A 15,126-nucleotide genomic window follows, 5' to 3' on the forward strand; every position below is an offset into this window, starting at 1 on the left:
TGCATGTCAGCATCCAAGTGTTACTCTCATCCATTCTACCATTGAATTGTCTTCAAGTGCTTTTTGTAATAATTAAAACAATAGTCTTTTTTTAAAAAAAAAACATGTTGTGCCTTTAAGAGTTTTTGGTAAGGGAGTTCCAGAGGAATGTCTTGAAAACTTTTCATTTACTTTTTCTGAGGGTCCACATTGGTCTATTATGGGATGATTTCACTATGGTTTATTTCTGCTTTTCTTCTCCCTCCTGATGCAGGACTCTGTCCAGCAGTGATGATGTGCAGGACAGAGAGACGGAGAAGGGCCGTCTGGAAGAGGCCTTTGAGACATGCGACAGGGATTTAGATGAGCTGATTGTTCAGCATTATGCAGAACTCACCACTGCCATTCGGACCTACCAGAGCATCACAGAGCGCATCACCAGCTCCCGCAACAAGATTAAACAGGTAGGAAGCAGGGACATTTATTCAAAAATGGTCACTAAATAAAATGAACCTGAAGGATTGTGAAAACTGGTACTTGAGTTCCTGCCAAAACTATTTTCCCACTCCTCTTCATTTGTCTCATTAAAAGCTTCTCTTATCAGAGTTTTTGCCCTTTTTTCCAGTACTGAAAGACAGACTTAATTAACACAAATCCTGTTCACTCAAGAAGAAAACTGCCCACTTAATAACTTTGAGCTGAAGTGCAGAACCCAATGCTCCCTGGACATTATTTTCTCAATCACCCTTTTTCAAAATGTTGAGGTCAGTCCTTTTACCCTTTTCACAAGCAAACCAATACATATTTGACAGGAATACAATTAGTCTCCCAGCCCTTTTCCCCAGGAGGTTACAACTGTCATTTAACTGAAGTGTACTTGTCCACTTCTGCCTTCAAATGATTACATAACAAAGTTTACCCTCACCTCTTTTTCACAGCAGAATATTTCTCCTGATATATTTGGAAAAGCATAGGTGGTACCAATACAGTAACATTAACACCACACGATGCAGATTTAAGTGCTGTGGCATTGAACCAACAGGATCAATACCTGGATCTTGGAAATCAACCACCATTCATTTACACTTGTGATTTTCTCTTTGTGACTTGTCAAAATGTCTTCTTTGTGTGAAAATCCTCCAGAATAGATGTGCCCTATTACATCTTGCGATTTAATCAGCCAGTACAAACACCTGTTATTGTGTGGGTGTGTAGGACCTTTATTTAGGAACACATTATTTGCTGAAGCACAAAAATAAGATTACTAAATATGTTGTCTCTTACAGCGTTGTTTCATAATTTGCTAATATTTCACCTGCACTCCCTATAGTGATTTCATGTCATGTTTTTGACAGTTCATTAAGTTGGTTATTGTTTATTGTCATGTCTTTTGACTACAGGAACAAAACAGAATGGTAAACTAATGATATAGCATATTAGTGACTTAATTTATGGTTTAAGTAGCCATGCTAGAAGCAACTAAATGATTATTGAAGTATAATAGGTATGGTTGCCTGAAATAATTTTAAATAAAGAAAAAAAATATACATAGAGGACTTGAGCAGTCGGGAGTAAGAAAATACCTTAAAAAATACATTTCAAAATGCATTTATTATGAGGTATTGCTACAGTACCAAATGTTGTGTCCTAAATTCCAATGCACTCTGTCCTGCAGGTAAAGGAGAACCTCCTCTCTTGTAAGATGCTTCTACATTGCAAAAGGGATGAGCTGAGAAAGCTGTGGATTGAAGGCATCGAGCACAAGCATGTCCTCCAGCTGCTGGATGAAATTGAAAGCATCAAGCAGGTGCCTCAACGGCTGGAGTCCTATATGGCAAGCAAACACTACCTTCATGCCACGGATATGCTGGTGAGTAGACTCATTTTCAGTGGGTGGTTTGTCTTGAGAATGTGTGAGTGAGTGGGACATTATTTCACATACACTGAGTGGCAGACGGACAGAGAGTGAGATATAGACTGCATGATGCATACAAATATGTTTTGGTTAGGGCAAAATTGTTTCTCTGCTCAGTTGGGATGGCTCACAGAAAAAAACAAACTGAGAAATGGAAAAAAGTTTTGTTGCTGAAGTCAGAAAACATATTGACATTCAGATTGTAAATGCATTTGTGGCAATACTGATTGGGTGTTGCGGAGACCAGTTTTCTAGTACACACACACCCACACACACCCACATATATATACCAGGGTTTATGAAGGGTTTCTGCTAAGATTGATTTCTGGGTGTGTGCCTTTCATCCTTTTAAAGAATCCTTTTCTAGTCTTGAACAGTCCAGTAGCTGCAACTCTTTTACTTCAAGCAGACACCATCTAAAGGCATTGCAGGTGTTGATGCAAGTGTGTACTCTTGTTCTTTTGAAGTATGCTTTGCCGTGTGCGCAGCAGGGGAGCTGAAGGATGGCAATGAGGACTAAATGACCAAGCACTGATCCCTCTGTTCCTTCACTTCCTTTCCCTCTCTCCCTCCCTCTGTCACTCCCTCACATCTTCCCTCTGACTTTGTTAATAATTAGTTTGCTAGAATGGGGTTATCGTACGACGAGGGTACAAAAGAGGCATGCGCTAGCATCTTAGGAACCTTGGAAAATCCTCTTTGTGGGAGTGGAAAGAATTGAAACTTAATTCAACCTGTGCTCAGTCGGATCAGTGTGTTAGTGTGAAAGTATGTGGAAATTTCAAAGTCAGTTGGACACTCTGCTTCTGTCTTGATGGTGCATTTTTATCAGGCTGTAAAAAGCAGACTTTAAAGCACACTTTATGCAACGTTTTGCTATGTTGACATGCTTCATGAATAGCTAATGTATGAAATGTCCAGTTTGAATAACCTGCACTTGAGCTAAAGTAGAAAATGTTATTAATGGCTTCAAAAAGGCAAAGTGACATCTTTGAAATAACATTTTTTTTAACACAAATTATTCCACCATCCACTACAGATTGATTTAAATAAACACACCTTGAGAGCGGAAATAATAGCATGCACTGACTGAATGGCATTTCATAAATGCTGGACACCCAGCAGTAAAACAGCCCTAGGGAGACAGAATAATGCTTTGCTTGTACATTTTGTACAGTGTTAAATGTAAATTAATAATGTAATTTTTTTTTTTTTTAAACATTTTCATGTTTTCTTGGCATTAACTTTTAAAGATGTGGTTATTTAGACGGATACCTTCTAAGACAACCCATGTCTTTGCTTGTATACTATTTGCGCTTAGGACATATCTTTGTCTATCTATCTCAGAGTCCCTGATGTGTTCTTTCTTTCTTGCTTGCCTTCTTGCTTTCTTTCTCTCTCATAATTCTTTCTTTCTGCATGTGTTTATGAGAAGCCTTTCTTTTGTTTAATGCCTGCAGACTGTGAGACCTCAGCAGTGTGAATTTCAGGCCTCACTGTGAAACATGACAGAAACTTAGGTGCAACATTAAGTTTGATGTATGTAGACTTTTTGGTGATAACTGATGAGCCAAATATTGAGTTGTGGGCGACGCATGAAAAAACTAACACACAAAACTAACATGGAGTGTATTTTGTGTCCAAAAGAGCAGTGTTATGGACTCGGGCAGCCATGTCTTTTGAGTGCCTCAACTATAATACCACATTTATGTCACATTGGTCATATTTTGTCTGTAGACAAGTCATTCCCAGAGTCTGGGTCAGGACCCACAGGTGTGTTGTGGGAAATGTTTTGCCTAATTGTATCCCCATTTAAGATTCATGAAAATAAAATATGCATAAAATTAAGTGTAATGTCTGGTTTACCTATTCAAAATAATAATAGCTGTGACAGAAAAGCAGTAAAAGAATAGTCAAACATTTTAATGCACATTTTGCTTTTATTTATATTGTGAATTGAGTTGTGAAAGTTTGTCTGCTTTTAAAAAGAATAGTGGTGGCCTACTCTCCTCTCCTCTCCTCTCCTCCTAAGCAAATTCAGTTCACTGTCAGGCGTGGTCCCACTAATGATGTTAACAACCCTTCCTCTGTCATCTCAGCCTGGTGGTAATTGCTAACCCCCCACACACAGACACAAAAATGTTATATGATTTACAGTCATATAATCATACAGATGCATCTGAGGAGTGTGCACACACACACACAGAATACACAAGTCTTGCAGGCATGCTGGGTAATTCTATAAAGCAAAAGGGGCTGATCATGCAACACATTAGCCCATCTTGTCACTAATGTGGCTCTCATTTGCATCAACACTCACTTGACCCATGCCCTCACAATCCCCCACTATCCATTCCCTCCTGACCCCCCTCCCCCACTGCCATCTAAATATTCTTCACAGTGATATCATGTGGCCATTAGTGCTCTTAAAATACACCCGGAAAAGCACATACATGCGCATAAATATACAGATACAGACAGACATGTTTTATTTAATGACATGAATATTTATTAACTGCAAACATGCTATGACCACAGCTGCTCCTGGTCATAAAAAATAAAAAAAGGGAAAGAGGGAGGCAGACCTAGTGAATCTGGAGAAATGAAGAGCACGACTCCAAAAAGCATGAGGAGATTTTAGATAGTTTTGGTACCAATTGAAGTACATAAACAGAAAAAACGGTGTGTTTTTCAGTGTTTCAAAGTTATTGTTCATTAGTTTTTAGTGTAGTCGGCTCCATGAGGATATTCCGTTTATTATTATTACTTTGGGGTTGGCAAACCAGAAGACTATGTCTACTTTTATGTACCATTCAGTGGACTGTCACTAGTTTTAGTATAGAGTAGAGTAGTGTAGAACCTTATTGTTTGCCTTCAGCTCACCAGCATAAAATCATAAAAGGAGTCATCAAAACAAGAAATTGCTCTTTACTGCGGCTGTTTGTAAAACATTGGTGGTCACTTTGTGGAATTAAGAACACATATTGCACCTGGAAGTAATAATTTTTCTTTTGTATACATTTTTGGTTGCTAGGGGAACTCCTCTCTAAATCCGTCCTTCCATGGGTCTGTTTATATTGTTTTTGTGTCAAAAATTCACGATTCAAAATGTTACGCCTTTGGCTGTTATGTTGTCATGATGCAGGTGTCAGCTGTGGAGTCATTGGAAGGCCCCTTGCTGCAGGTGGAAGGACTTGGAGATCTGCGGTTGGAGCTCCATAGCAAGAAGCTCAACATCCACCTTGTTCTCATTGATGAACTACACCGACACCTCTACATCAAATCAACAAGTCGCCTGGGACTCAAGAACAAGGACAAAAATGCTGCCCGCCTTCTAAGGTAATGGGGGATTTCCTACTTTTCTTGCATTGGGAGCATCCATGTACCTTCTTCCCTGTATGGTCTTTAATTTCCTCAGTTTACCACTGTGAGAGATGGAGAAAGTGAAGTTGAAAAGGAAGAAGAAAAAAGTTAAAGCCTGTTATAAAAGTACATCATTTGCTCAGTTTGCTTGTGTCTGAAGAATAAAAATTGTTGTTTTTGTCTTATTATGTAGTCAACAGATATATAGCCTTCAAAGACTGTATAGATGTGCCTTCATTATCAAGTTATTCGACTGGTACAACAACAAAGTGCAAGTAGCCAGTTATTTACTGTATGAAAACCAAGCCAATTACTGACAAAAACAATTAGACTTTGTCTAACTTGTTACATTTCTTCCTTAGGTTTGTACTTTCTTCTGTGAAAGTTCCCTAAAGAAACAACAAAAAATACACCAAATAATTTACTGTGAAGACAAAAAAAGCTCTATTTCACTCATAGGGAATTTTAAAGGCAGTCACTTGGAGTCAAGGTTGGTGGCATAGTTTGAAAATCAGACAAAATTGACACATTTTGTTGGGGGTCATTGTTTAAATTTGGTGGCTGTGTCAGCTGCCAATTACTGGCAGTAATTCAATAAAATGACAGAATGGCAGCAGCCGGTTTTTGTGCGACACTAGTGATGCTGTAAATGATGAAGTGGTTTTGCAGCCACTGGGAGAATAATTTAAGCTGTGCCTCCATGACCCAAGGGCCAGTTTCTTAGTTTTATGAAGCAGCTGTGTAACTTATTGGGTATAATGTGGCACACTACTGTTGATGCTGTTGTGTTGTGTTGCGTGAAAAAACATTCAGTGAAAGTGTGGTTTGCACTTTTACAAATGTGTGTGTGTGTGTGTGTGGAGCAGTAATTATGGTGGTGGTGGGTAGGTGAGGTATGATTTATTACTGAGGGTCAGCCAGTGACAGATCCTGGCCTCCCTGTATTGGGTCGCTTCTAACAACAAGCCAGCCTCCATACACCCTAGTCACTTAGCAGGCACACTGTGTTTATACCTTCCAACTTAAAGGACCTGGATTGCTTCCACCTCTAGCTTAAGGCTTGATAAATGGCTTATTGGAAAGCAGCACCAATTCCACCCAGAGATGCAAGGATTTTTTTTTCTATAACGGTAGATTGCTTTTGTTAGGGATGGACAGGTTAGTGCATATGTTTCTGTTGGTGCATACCAAAGCTTTGTATGTGTAAGAAATGATTTCTCCCACATCATGGAGTTCCTTTACTCTCATGCAGTTGCAACATCATGATTTATAGACTCGAGACTGAAAGCATGATATGTAATGCCTTGATTTTATTTTGGTAATCTCTAAATCTGATATTCTCTTCACAGCTCCACTACCAGAGACTCCTCTCCAGTGCCTGTGTTGGATGTCAGCAGCCTGTCCACCCCACGCAAGCTTTTGGATTCATCACAGTTCAGCACGCCTGGATCAAGTGGTGGTATGAATTTCCCTTCCACAATAAAGATCCATTCAAGAATTAGTGATATTCACTGGTGACATTGCAGAATGCAACAAACAGAGGAGAACTATGCTTCAAAGAACTACAGTGTCCTTCAAAACAACTCCACTCCACCTTTTTACTCTCATACTGTCTCTGCCATTTCCTATTTCTTCTTAGTTTTTTTGCATTGGATTTATGTCAGAGGAGCCATTCTTCCTCTTACATGTTACACACTAGACTTTCTTTTAATAAAAACAAAGGCAATAATTGATAAAAATGGGTTTTGGCTGATATCGTCGAACAGTAGTTGATATCCAGTAGTTTGCTCTCCACCAAATATAAAATGTAATACATTGGGTGAACAATATGGATAAACATATTGGCAAAGAATTGTTTGTGGTCTTGATGGAAAACAAAATGTGTGGATTTCACTTAGCAGTTTTATTTTCACTGCGCTGATATTCTTAGTGATAATGAAGTCATTAGCATCACTCTGTCTTACATCCATTTGCATGTCATTATGGGTGTGTATAACCTTCGCTGTCTTGCACACACACAGTATTACACACACTTAACAGACTAAACACTCACATTGATGCCTCATTGCACAAAACTTTGCGCACAAGCATTCACCCACATTTCTTGCCTTGGAGTATATGTCATAACATCCTCAACTATGATCGTAGTATAGTTTCCCCCTCACTAAAATTGTAATTATCTTGTCCCCCCTATCTGCACTATTAGTCACCCAGCATCTATGTCATCACAGCAGGGGAAAAACATTCATTATACTCAAACTGGTACCCAGGGCTTCTTCCAGGAGCTAATAATGCAGACTATAACTGTGGAAATGTATGAATTCTCTCAGTTCTCTCAGTCAGCCCTGCGTTCCTTCCAGGCTGAGCGCAGAGGAACACAAACAAGAAGATAATGAAAAAAGTTAATCCTGTAATAACTTGGTGTTCCTTTAGTATTTCTGAGTTTTTTTTATATTAAGCCCAGCACTTTCTTCACCACCCACTCTTGGCACTCTGAATTAGTGACTCACTATGTCGTGTTTAGCTTAGTTGATACCAGGCAATCTCACAGCATATACACTCAGCATCCACAGAGTTATTCAAGTGTTTCTGCTGCAATCATTGCCGTGCAGTGGTTAGCACTGGTTTTGGTTCTTGGTATGAAACTCTGTGTTGTCAGTGTGTGCTTTCTGCAGGTACTCCTCCCACTTGTAGTTTGGGGATAGATGAATTGAACACTCTAAAATACCTGTTGGTGTGAAAGTGCACATGATTTGTCTTCTGTCTTTTGGTCCTGTGATGGACTGGTGAGATCAGGGTGTAACCTGCCTCTTACCCCATGTCAGCTGGATTGCCCCTCCCATGTCCCTCAAACAATAAGCGGTATTGATGATAGGTGGATGCTGCAGTCTTACTTGCAGTGTGATAGTGACTCACTAACAATGTTACAGTATGACTGGCTCCTGACAACAAAATGATTATCTGAGGGTATGATGTAGCCAGCATTTTTATGTCATCCAACGGTTGTTAAGTTGTTTTTTTTCTGCCTTTCCTCTGTCTCACTAATTTTTACATTTAGCTCTTTCGGCTGCACTTATGTACCTTTTATCTCCACCTCATTTGTACAATTTAGCACAGCAACAGTATACAACATGCACAGCTTGACCTCGAACACACAAATGTACGAACAAACACTAATACTTAATGAATATCCATTCAATTCGCCCACCCTCTGGTCCTAAAAGTAAAAGCTAAACCACTTTTTTCCCCGCACTATGTGCAGAAAACCACTGCAATTAGCAACCACCAGGCGTTAAGTGCCAATACACTATCATGCTAACAACTGTGGTCACGACACAGCAGCCAGCTTCTATCACTTGTCTAGCTTGCCATTTTGTCTAATAGCATTAGAGCACCTCATTTATAGATAGTAATTGTCATAATTATTGCACAAACTATAGTTGGACTGGGGAAAAAGGGAAGTACACCCAAAGTCCATTAACTTGCCATAAACATTAACTCTATTAACGTACTTTGATGGGGAATTGGGAGACTCCAACTAATGGAAATTAGGGCATCACTCCATGCTGCCACTCTCGATTTAGCGGCTAATGTGGCTAAGTCATATTGTGAGAGCTTGGGGTGGAGGCGGGGGTGGAGTAGGCAGGGTGACAACAGGATAGGTGCAAACATGTGCAGATGTGGTATGTTACAGTATGTCATATTACTGTTGCCAGAATAAAATACTGTAGATATTCTATTGTTTCCATCTAGGCTACACAAAATGAAAATATTTCATGAACATTCACAGTTAACATGTGTATATTCTTCAGTGCGTGAGGATGTGCGAGAGCTGAACCAAGCTGACCTATCTGAGGTTGATCCAGAGGAGAACAGTGCTGAGTTCATGGGCATCCTCATCAAGGTACACACTGTACATGGACATAACTGTATAGTGCACACTGTTAATAGTGACTTAACACCTGAATGATTTTACAGCCACTGTTGTGTTCTGTGCGGTTACATCAGTGTTTGTGTGATGATTTTGCATCAAGTAAAATGTTTGTGATGCCCTTTTTTTTTTTTGCTACAGGCTCTGGCCAAGCTGAAGAAAATCCCAGAGACAATTAAAGCCATAATGGAGCGGCTGGAGCCTGAGCTAAAACAGATTGTTAAGAGGTCCACTACTCAGATAGCAGACCATGCCTATCAGAGAGGAGAGAACCTGGCCCAGGAGAGCCAACCAAGGTAAAGTTTGAAGATAGTGAGGTTGAAGAGGCACTATATTAAAGGTATCATTGGTTCCTGAGAGTGGAGAACCATCCCCTCAAGAGTGAGTTGCTCCAGATCGGGAAAATAAATGGAGAAAACTGAATACTAAATGAATAGAAAATGAGGAGGGAAAGGGGGATGCTGCAGATAGATTACCTGAAGAGGAAACTGTACGCAATTCAGTTGAAAGATGAAAGCCATCTTTTAAAAATGATAGCATTTGCCTGACAGAAGATAATAAGAAGCACAAGCAATGTTTCTGAAAATGATCATTGTAAACAGCAGAACACAGCCACCATTGTTACCACTGATATAGGCTGTCATTTGTAATCCCTGTAGTATTGTATCTATGCAAAATAGTTGTTTTTTTAAAGCTAGCTTTCTCTGTTTGGTTAGGATCTTTGTGTTAACTCCAAAATGCTGTTTTAACACTTGTCAGTTTTTACATATATGTTTATTTATTTAATAATGCGGCTACTGCCACATTAGTAACACTCATCATCACAATGTCTTTTTTGCAATGGTTAAAAAAGATTTCATGCTATAGCAGCGTGAGTAGCACATTGATTCACAGTTTCCCCCTGACCCTTTTTTTCGTGTGGACATCAGACACATACAGTCAGACTCGTTCAGTATGTATTTGAATACAGGGTGTGGGAAGACAGATCAGATCTTATGTGGTCACAGTGGATGCATCAAGGAATCGGCTCATACTGTACTTTACAGCTGTTTATACCTAACTACTCATATGCATTGGATTAGTCAGCTTTCACCTTTGGTGCTACATGCTGTGGATGTTTTAGGTGTATTATGATTTGACAGAGAAGGTAGTGGAGAACATGTTTTGAATGTATTCCCAGGATGTTCATAGTCAGACAGTAAACCAGGTATGAAACACAATAAAGTTTAAGACTGGAAACTCACCTGCCCCAGACCATGAAAACAGATACTCTGCTGCTTTAAACCCTGACAAGTCATGGTTAAACACACCCATACATACATGCACAAACAATTTCACACCTGCCTTAGAGGACTGCTACATTTTAAAAGCGGTCACGTCGGCTCTTGCAGACATGCACATACAGTGAGCAGGCTTGGGAAGCACAGGTCTCAGTCCACTGATCCTGAACCTTTTAAGAGGAACGTCTTGTTTTCTGTCAGGGATGTTCTCTCTGGCCTCGTCTGCCTTTCCTTCTCCTGTTGCCTGCTGAATCTCATTTGACCCCAATGTACTAGGCCACCGTGTAGCTCATTCCCAGCTCCAATCCTTACAGATTGTTTTAAGTTTGCCTGTGTGTGCGTATATGTGCAAGTGCTTAACTCAGCATTTCAGTCAGCGCACACTGAATTGCATTTATATGAACACTTAGAAGTGTGTATGTGTTTGTATTCGTATACATACACACCTAGTTCTGCCAATGTTCCCTTTAATTTAAAGCCAAGGCTTGTTGCTATGGAAACTCCAACCAACGTACCACTTGTAGGGAACAATGGGCCTACATTATTGTACACTATATTTTATAGCAGGTAACACTTTAGCACTTTACAGCATATACAGTGGTCTGACTTGCTCTTGGAGGTTTATGTTCCCATTCACGTCGTCTGTGATCCACCACACTGAAAGTGCATTTTCATTTCCACTGCCTTTCACGTGATCATTCATAAAGATACTCGAGACAGGTTCCCACTCCGCGCGACAAAATCATTAGCATGCACCGCTGATCTGTGTGTAGTTCATTTTAATTTAAATCAAATCAGACTTGTTGAACTCGCATTACATTTTTATTTTTCCATTTCAAAAACAGACCCCTTTTATGTTCTTGGTAAAAAAATAAAAAAGGAGACTCAGAAAGTAATCTGAAACTCTCAGAAAGAGAGCTGATTTAAAGTGAAGACATGCTTGAATGACCAAAGGACATTAAAAATGAAAGGCAAAGTATTTTAAATCCAATTTAAAAACAAGAAAACCTCACTGATCAAAAGAGTGATTGCTTGTCACTTATGCCCTGTTTTTTTTTTACTGCCTGTTCAGTTGAGTGGTCCTTGGAAAAAGTCTGATGGCCAAATGTGTGACTGTATTTCCACTCTAAGTCCAGCAAGAAGACGTTGCACTTTAACTCTTAAAACTCTGTTTATGGTAATTTTATTCTCTGTGAGTGATAACCAAGTGGATGAAAATGGGGGCCCTTCTGTTATCTTCCCAAACTGAAACACTCTCAGACGTAATGCCAGTCTCTTAAACAGGGAATTGAACAGTGCACGTCTTTCTTTTTCTCTCCTCACTGTTCATCAGCTATGTGTGTGTCCACTTTGACTCTGAGGGGGAATGAGAAGTGAGGTCTCAAAGAACAGACATTGTGGATGAGCATGGCCTCCACTGACAGATAATGAGAACTATTTTGCTCTCTACTTGTATGTGTGTCTATCAGTAGAGCTTCAGTAGCTGACACCACACAACCAAGGTGACACCCTCTGGCAGGAAACCACGCTGTTCACATCTATAGGCGTAGATACTAGACAACACATTAATCAGGCGACATGCAAGACAACTTATCTCTGCCGGTTGTTTTCATCATAAAAGTGAAGATGGTGGATAGATGTTGAGCCCCGGGAAGCCAAAACAGTCAGAGACAGGCTACTGGGAGAACATTTTACTGGATCCCCACAGATCCAGAGGGACAGCGCAGCTGAATTGCTTCTATGAGTAGTGCTCACAGCGAGCAGAAGAAGACGGAGAGATGAGAACCCACAAGCAACGGATTTCATGGGTAGCTCTTGGTAAATCAGAGGGTAGATTCAGACTAGATTCACAAAGAGCTAGTCTGCACAGCAGTTATTTACATTACACTGCCCATTGCCAATGCTAACGTTATGCTACATTACGGCAACACAACACCTTCTAGTGGCAGCGCTATCTTTAGCTGGTAGAATAGAGAGTTGAATTTTTGTCACAAAGTCAGATTGCATCAATTTGATTCCCTCCAGGCTCTAGTAAACTTTCAGTGACTCTATGGAGTAAGACGAACGTTAATCAGGCTGTTAAAAAAAGCATGCCAGAGTCATTATAAGCATCAATATTTCAATATATTGGTCCATCTCCGTGGATTTTAAGCACCTGTCGTGGTCAATTTTGCTGCCTCTTAGGTTGCCATGATAGCATGACGTCAAGAGTAGGTGTTCATAGTGTGTTAGGTGGGAGATGTGCTTGGTGAGAATTTAGAATTTCAAGAGGTTAGAGCTGTAAGATGTACACATGTCCATCTCTAAACAGTTGTAGCCTTGTATTGTGTATTCATTTCTGTAGGACAGTGTTTACTATGTGTCCTTCACATTTACTCATGAGAGAGGAAGAGCGAGCGAATCCCTTCACTCATTGGCATTTCTCACCTCCTCTCTTCGTCACTTGAACATCTTCTATTCACTGAGTTATAGCTCATAGTGATTTGTGTCTGCTTTACTCTCCATTAATAACATTTACTTGCTGCTACTGCCAGTGCAGTGACAGACAGCCAACCAAAATGCCCTCTGGTGAAACATCCATCCATCTTGCCTCCACATTATCCTTATACCTTTCAGAGGAAACCTTGGCCACCTCCCAAAACCTGTAGCATCCATTCTTTCTTGAAATATTCAAATTGGCGGTGATTTGTTTTGGCTTTGCATTAATGAGGATTGGGTCCTTGTGCTTTTGAGTGTGAATAATAGAAGAGTGTTTGTTTTTGGGCACAGCTTTTCTTTCAGGCTATTATTACACATTTTTTAAGTCCTCATGTAACAGTCAAAACTGATTTGGAGGATCTATTTGCAGAACTATGGTTTATGAGGTAAGATACAATGATACCGTCTTTGGACAGCATAAGTTTAAGAATTTTAGATTTATAATATTGAAGTTTGAGTTTGTGTTCAGTGATCACATCATGGTCCATTTTCCCAAAATGTAATTTATGGGCTGGCCATTGCACATTTTTGCTTTCTTCCAATGACAACAGAGACCACGTAAAAATGCTTAAAAGTCCAATGTAGGTCACAGTGACTGTATTCATATCAACTGTAATATCTCCACTAAAATAAAGTGGGCACTTAATGGCATGGGTGCACTGGGTAGTCATTCAGACTCAGCTAATATAACCTGTGTTCCCTCTTTACTTTGAAAGCTTTGTCCTTGTGCAGAAAGCAGCTGCAGTAAAGTTTGTATGGAGCATTAGTGTAGATGAGGCAACTGTGAGTTTCCAATCCGCCACATAGCACTTAGTTCAAGTGGAAGGTCAACTTGGTTTTGGCTGTGCTCTCTTCTTCAGCCTGAGCCATTTCGAACTAATGAGAGTAGCTGCTCATTTGAGTTCAGCCCGGGCACCTCAGTACTTGTATTGTAGCCGACCCCGCTGTCTGTTTGTTATTACAGGTAAAATATTGGTGCGTGTCAGCTGAAATGTGAATGAAAAGAGGGAATTGCAGTACCAAACTTGAATTGCATTAATTTTGTTGTGCTGTATTTTGGATTTTTGCATTGTCTACCTTGATTTTATAGTTAAAAGCATTCCAAAAGGAAGCAATTGATTATTTACAAAATTGCATCTGTGCACATACACTGTATATTCCTCTGGCATTGAAGAGGTAAAGGCCTAGCAGCACCTGTGAAGCAATACTAATGTGTTTTTGCAAAAAAGCTATTTTGGTTGTTCTGTACCACCATTAGTTCTTCATTAGGTTATCAAAAATATATTAATTTCCCACCTACTTTAATTAATGAATATTACGAATGTGGAGTTGAGGCAATTCTGTAGGAGCACAGCAAATGGACCTTAACTGTTAGAGTACTGTGTAGACTTTTATTCTCATTGTTGGTGATACAAAGAAATTGGTAATTAATGTGCTGGCTCCAGCAGCCCATGTATCACCCCATGCTAAGAGTAATTTTCCCTTCCTTCAAATATTCAGACAAAGGCTGAATTTCTCGGTGGCTCAAGGCCAGATGATTTAAATGTCATGCTTGTTGTGTTTAACTCAGTGCTTTATTAGATACTGAAAGAAAAGACCACGTAGAAAAGGATTATGTAATAAAATGGTACATTCCAGAATCCACATTTTTTTTGTTCTTTGAGTAAGAAAATATCACATTTAATTTTATTTTTATTGAATATTTCCACGACTACATTATCTTAACTTTCTTTTCCCCCTCTCCACAATGTCCCCCCACCTTGCTCTTGCCGTCCCTTTCTGCCCTCTGTGGCTCCCTCTGCAGGTTGTTGCTGGAGCTGCTGGAGCTGTTGTTTGATAAGTTTAAGGCAGTGGCCCAGGCTCACAGTGTGGTGTTGGCCCATCTGCAGCAGATTGCGGTGCAGTGTCCGGGCGGGGCCCACGAGGAGGGCATCAAGCTCTATGAGCAGGCGGACGTCTCTGCAAAGATCCAGACAGTGCTGCAGGTCAGTCTGAACAAAAACTCCCCAGACAATGTACTGTATGTGATCAATAGAGTTTAACGTAGTAAGAAGCTTCATTTGTAACCATATGAAAGCTAAAAACAATTATTTAAACAACCCAGCACATGTAGAGATTAAATATGATTGTAGATTTATACAACACAAAGCAAGATTTTGCCATATCGTTGAGTCTGTGGT

At 39.9% G+C, this 15,126-nt stretch overlaps 1 protein-coding gene across 1 annotated transcript in view; it reads left to right on the forward strand.

Moving 5' to 3' along the window:
• The window catches only part of exoc4 (exocyst complex component 4), a 98,556-nt gene that overhangs the window by 769 nt on the left and 82,661 nt on the right, over positions 1-15,126 (forward strand). Inside the window, exons 2-8 of the mRNA XM_058625566.1 lie at positions 254-443; positions 1,655-1,849; positions 5,040-5,233; positions 6,607-6,716; positions 9,070-9,161; positions 9,330-9,484; positions 14,751-14,931. Of these exons, the coding sequence (XP_058481549.1) occupies positions 254-443; positions 1,655-1,849; positions 5,040-5,233; positions 6,607-6,716; positions 9,070-9,161; positions 9,330-9,484; positions 14,751-14,931 (1,117 nt within the window). The remainder of the gene's footprint in view (positions 1-253; positions 444-1,654; positions 1,850-5,039; positions 5,234-6,606; positions 6,717-9,069; positions 9,162-9,329; positions 9,485-14,750; positions 14,932-15,126) is intronic.

Source organism: Solea solea, chromosome 3, assembly GCF_958295425.1.
Source record: "Solea solea chromosome 3, fSolSol10.1, whole genome shotgun sequence".
NCBI classification, from domain to species: domain Eukaryota; kingdom Metazoa; phylum Chordata; class Actinopteri; order Pleuronectiformes; family Soleidae; genus Solea; species Solea solea.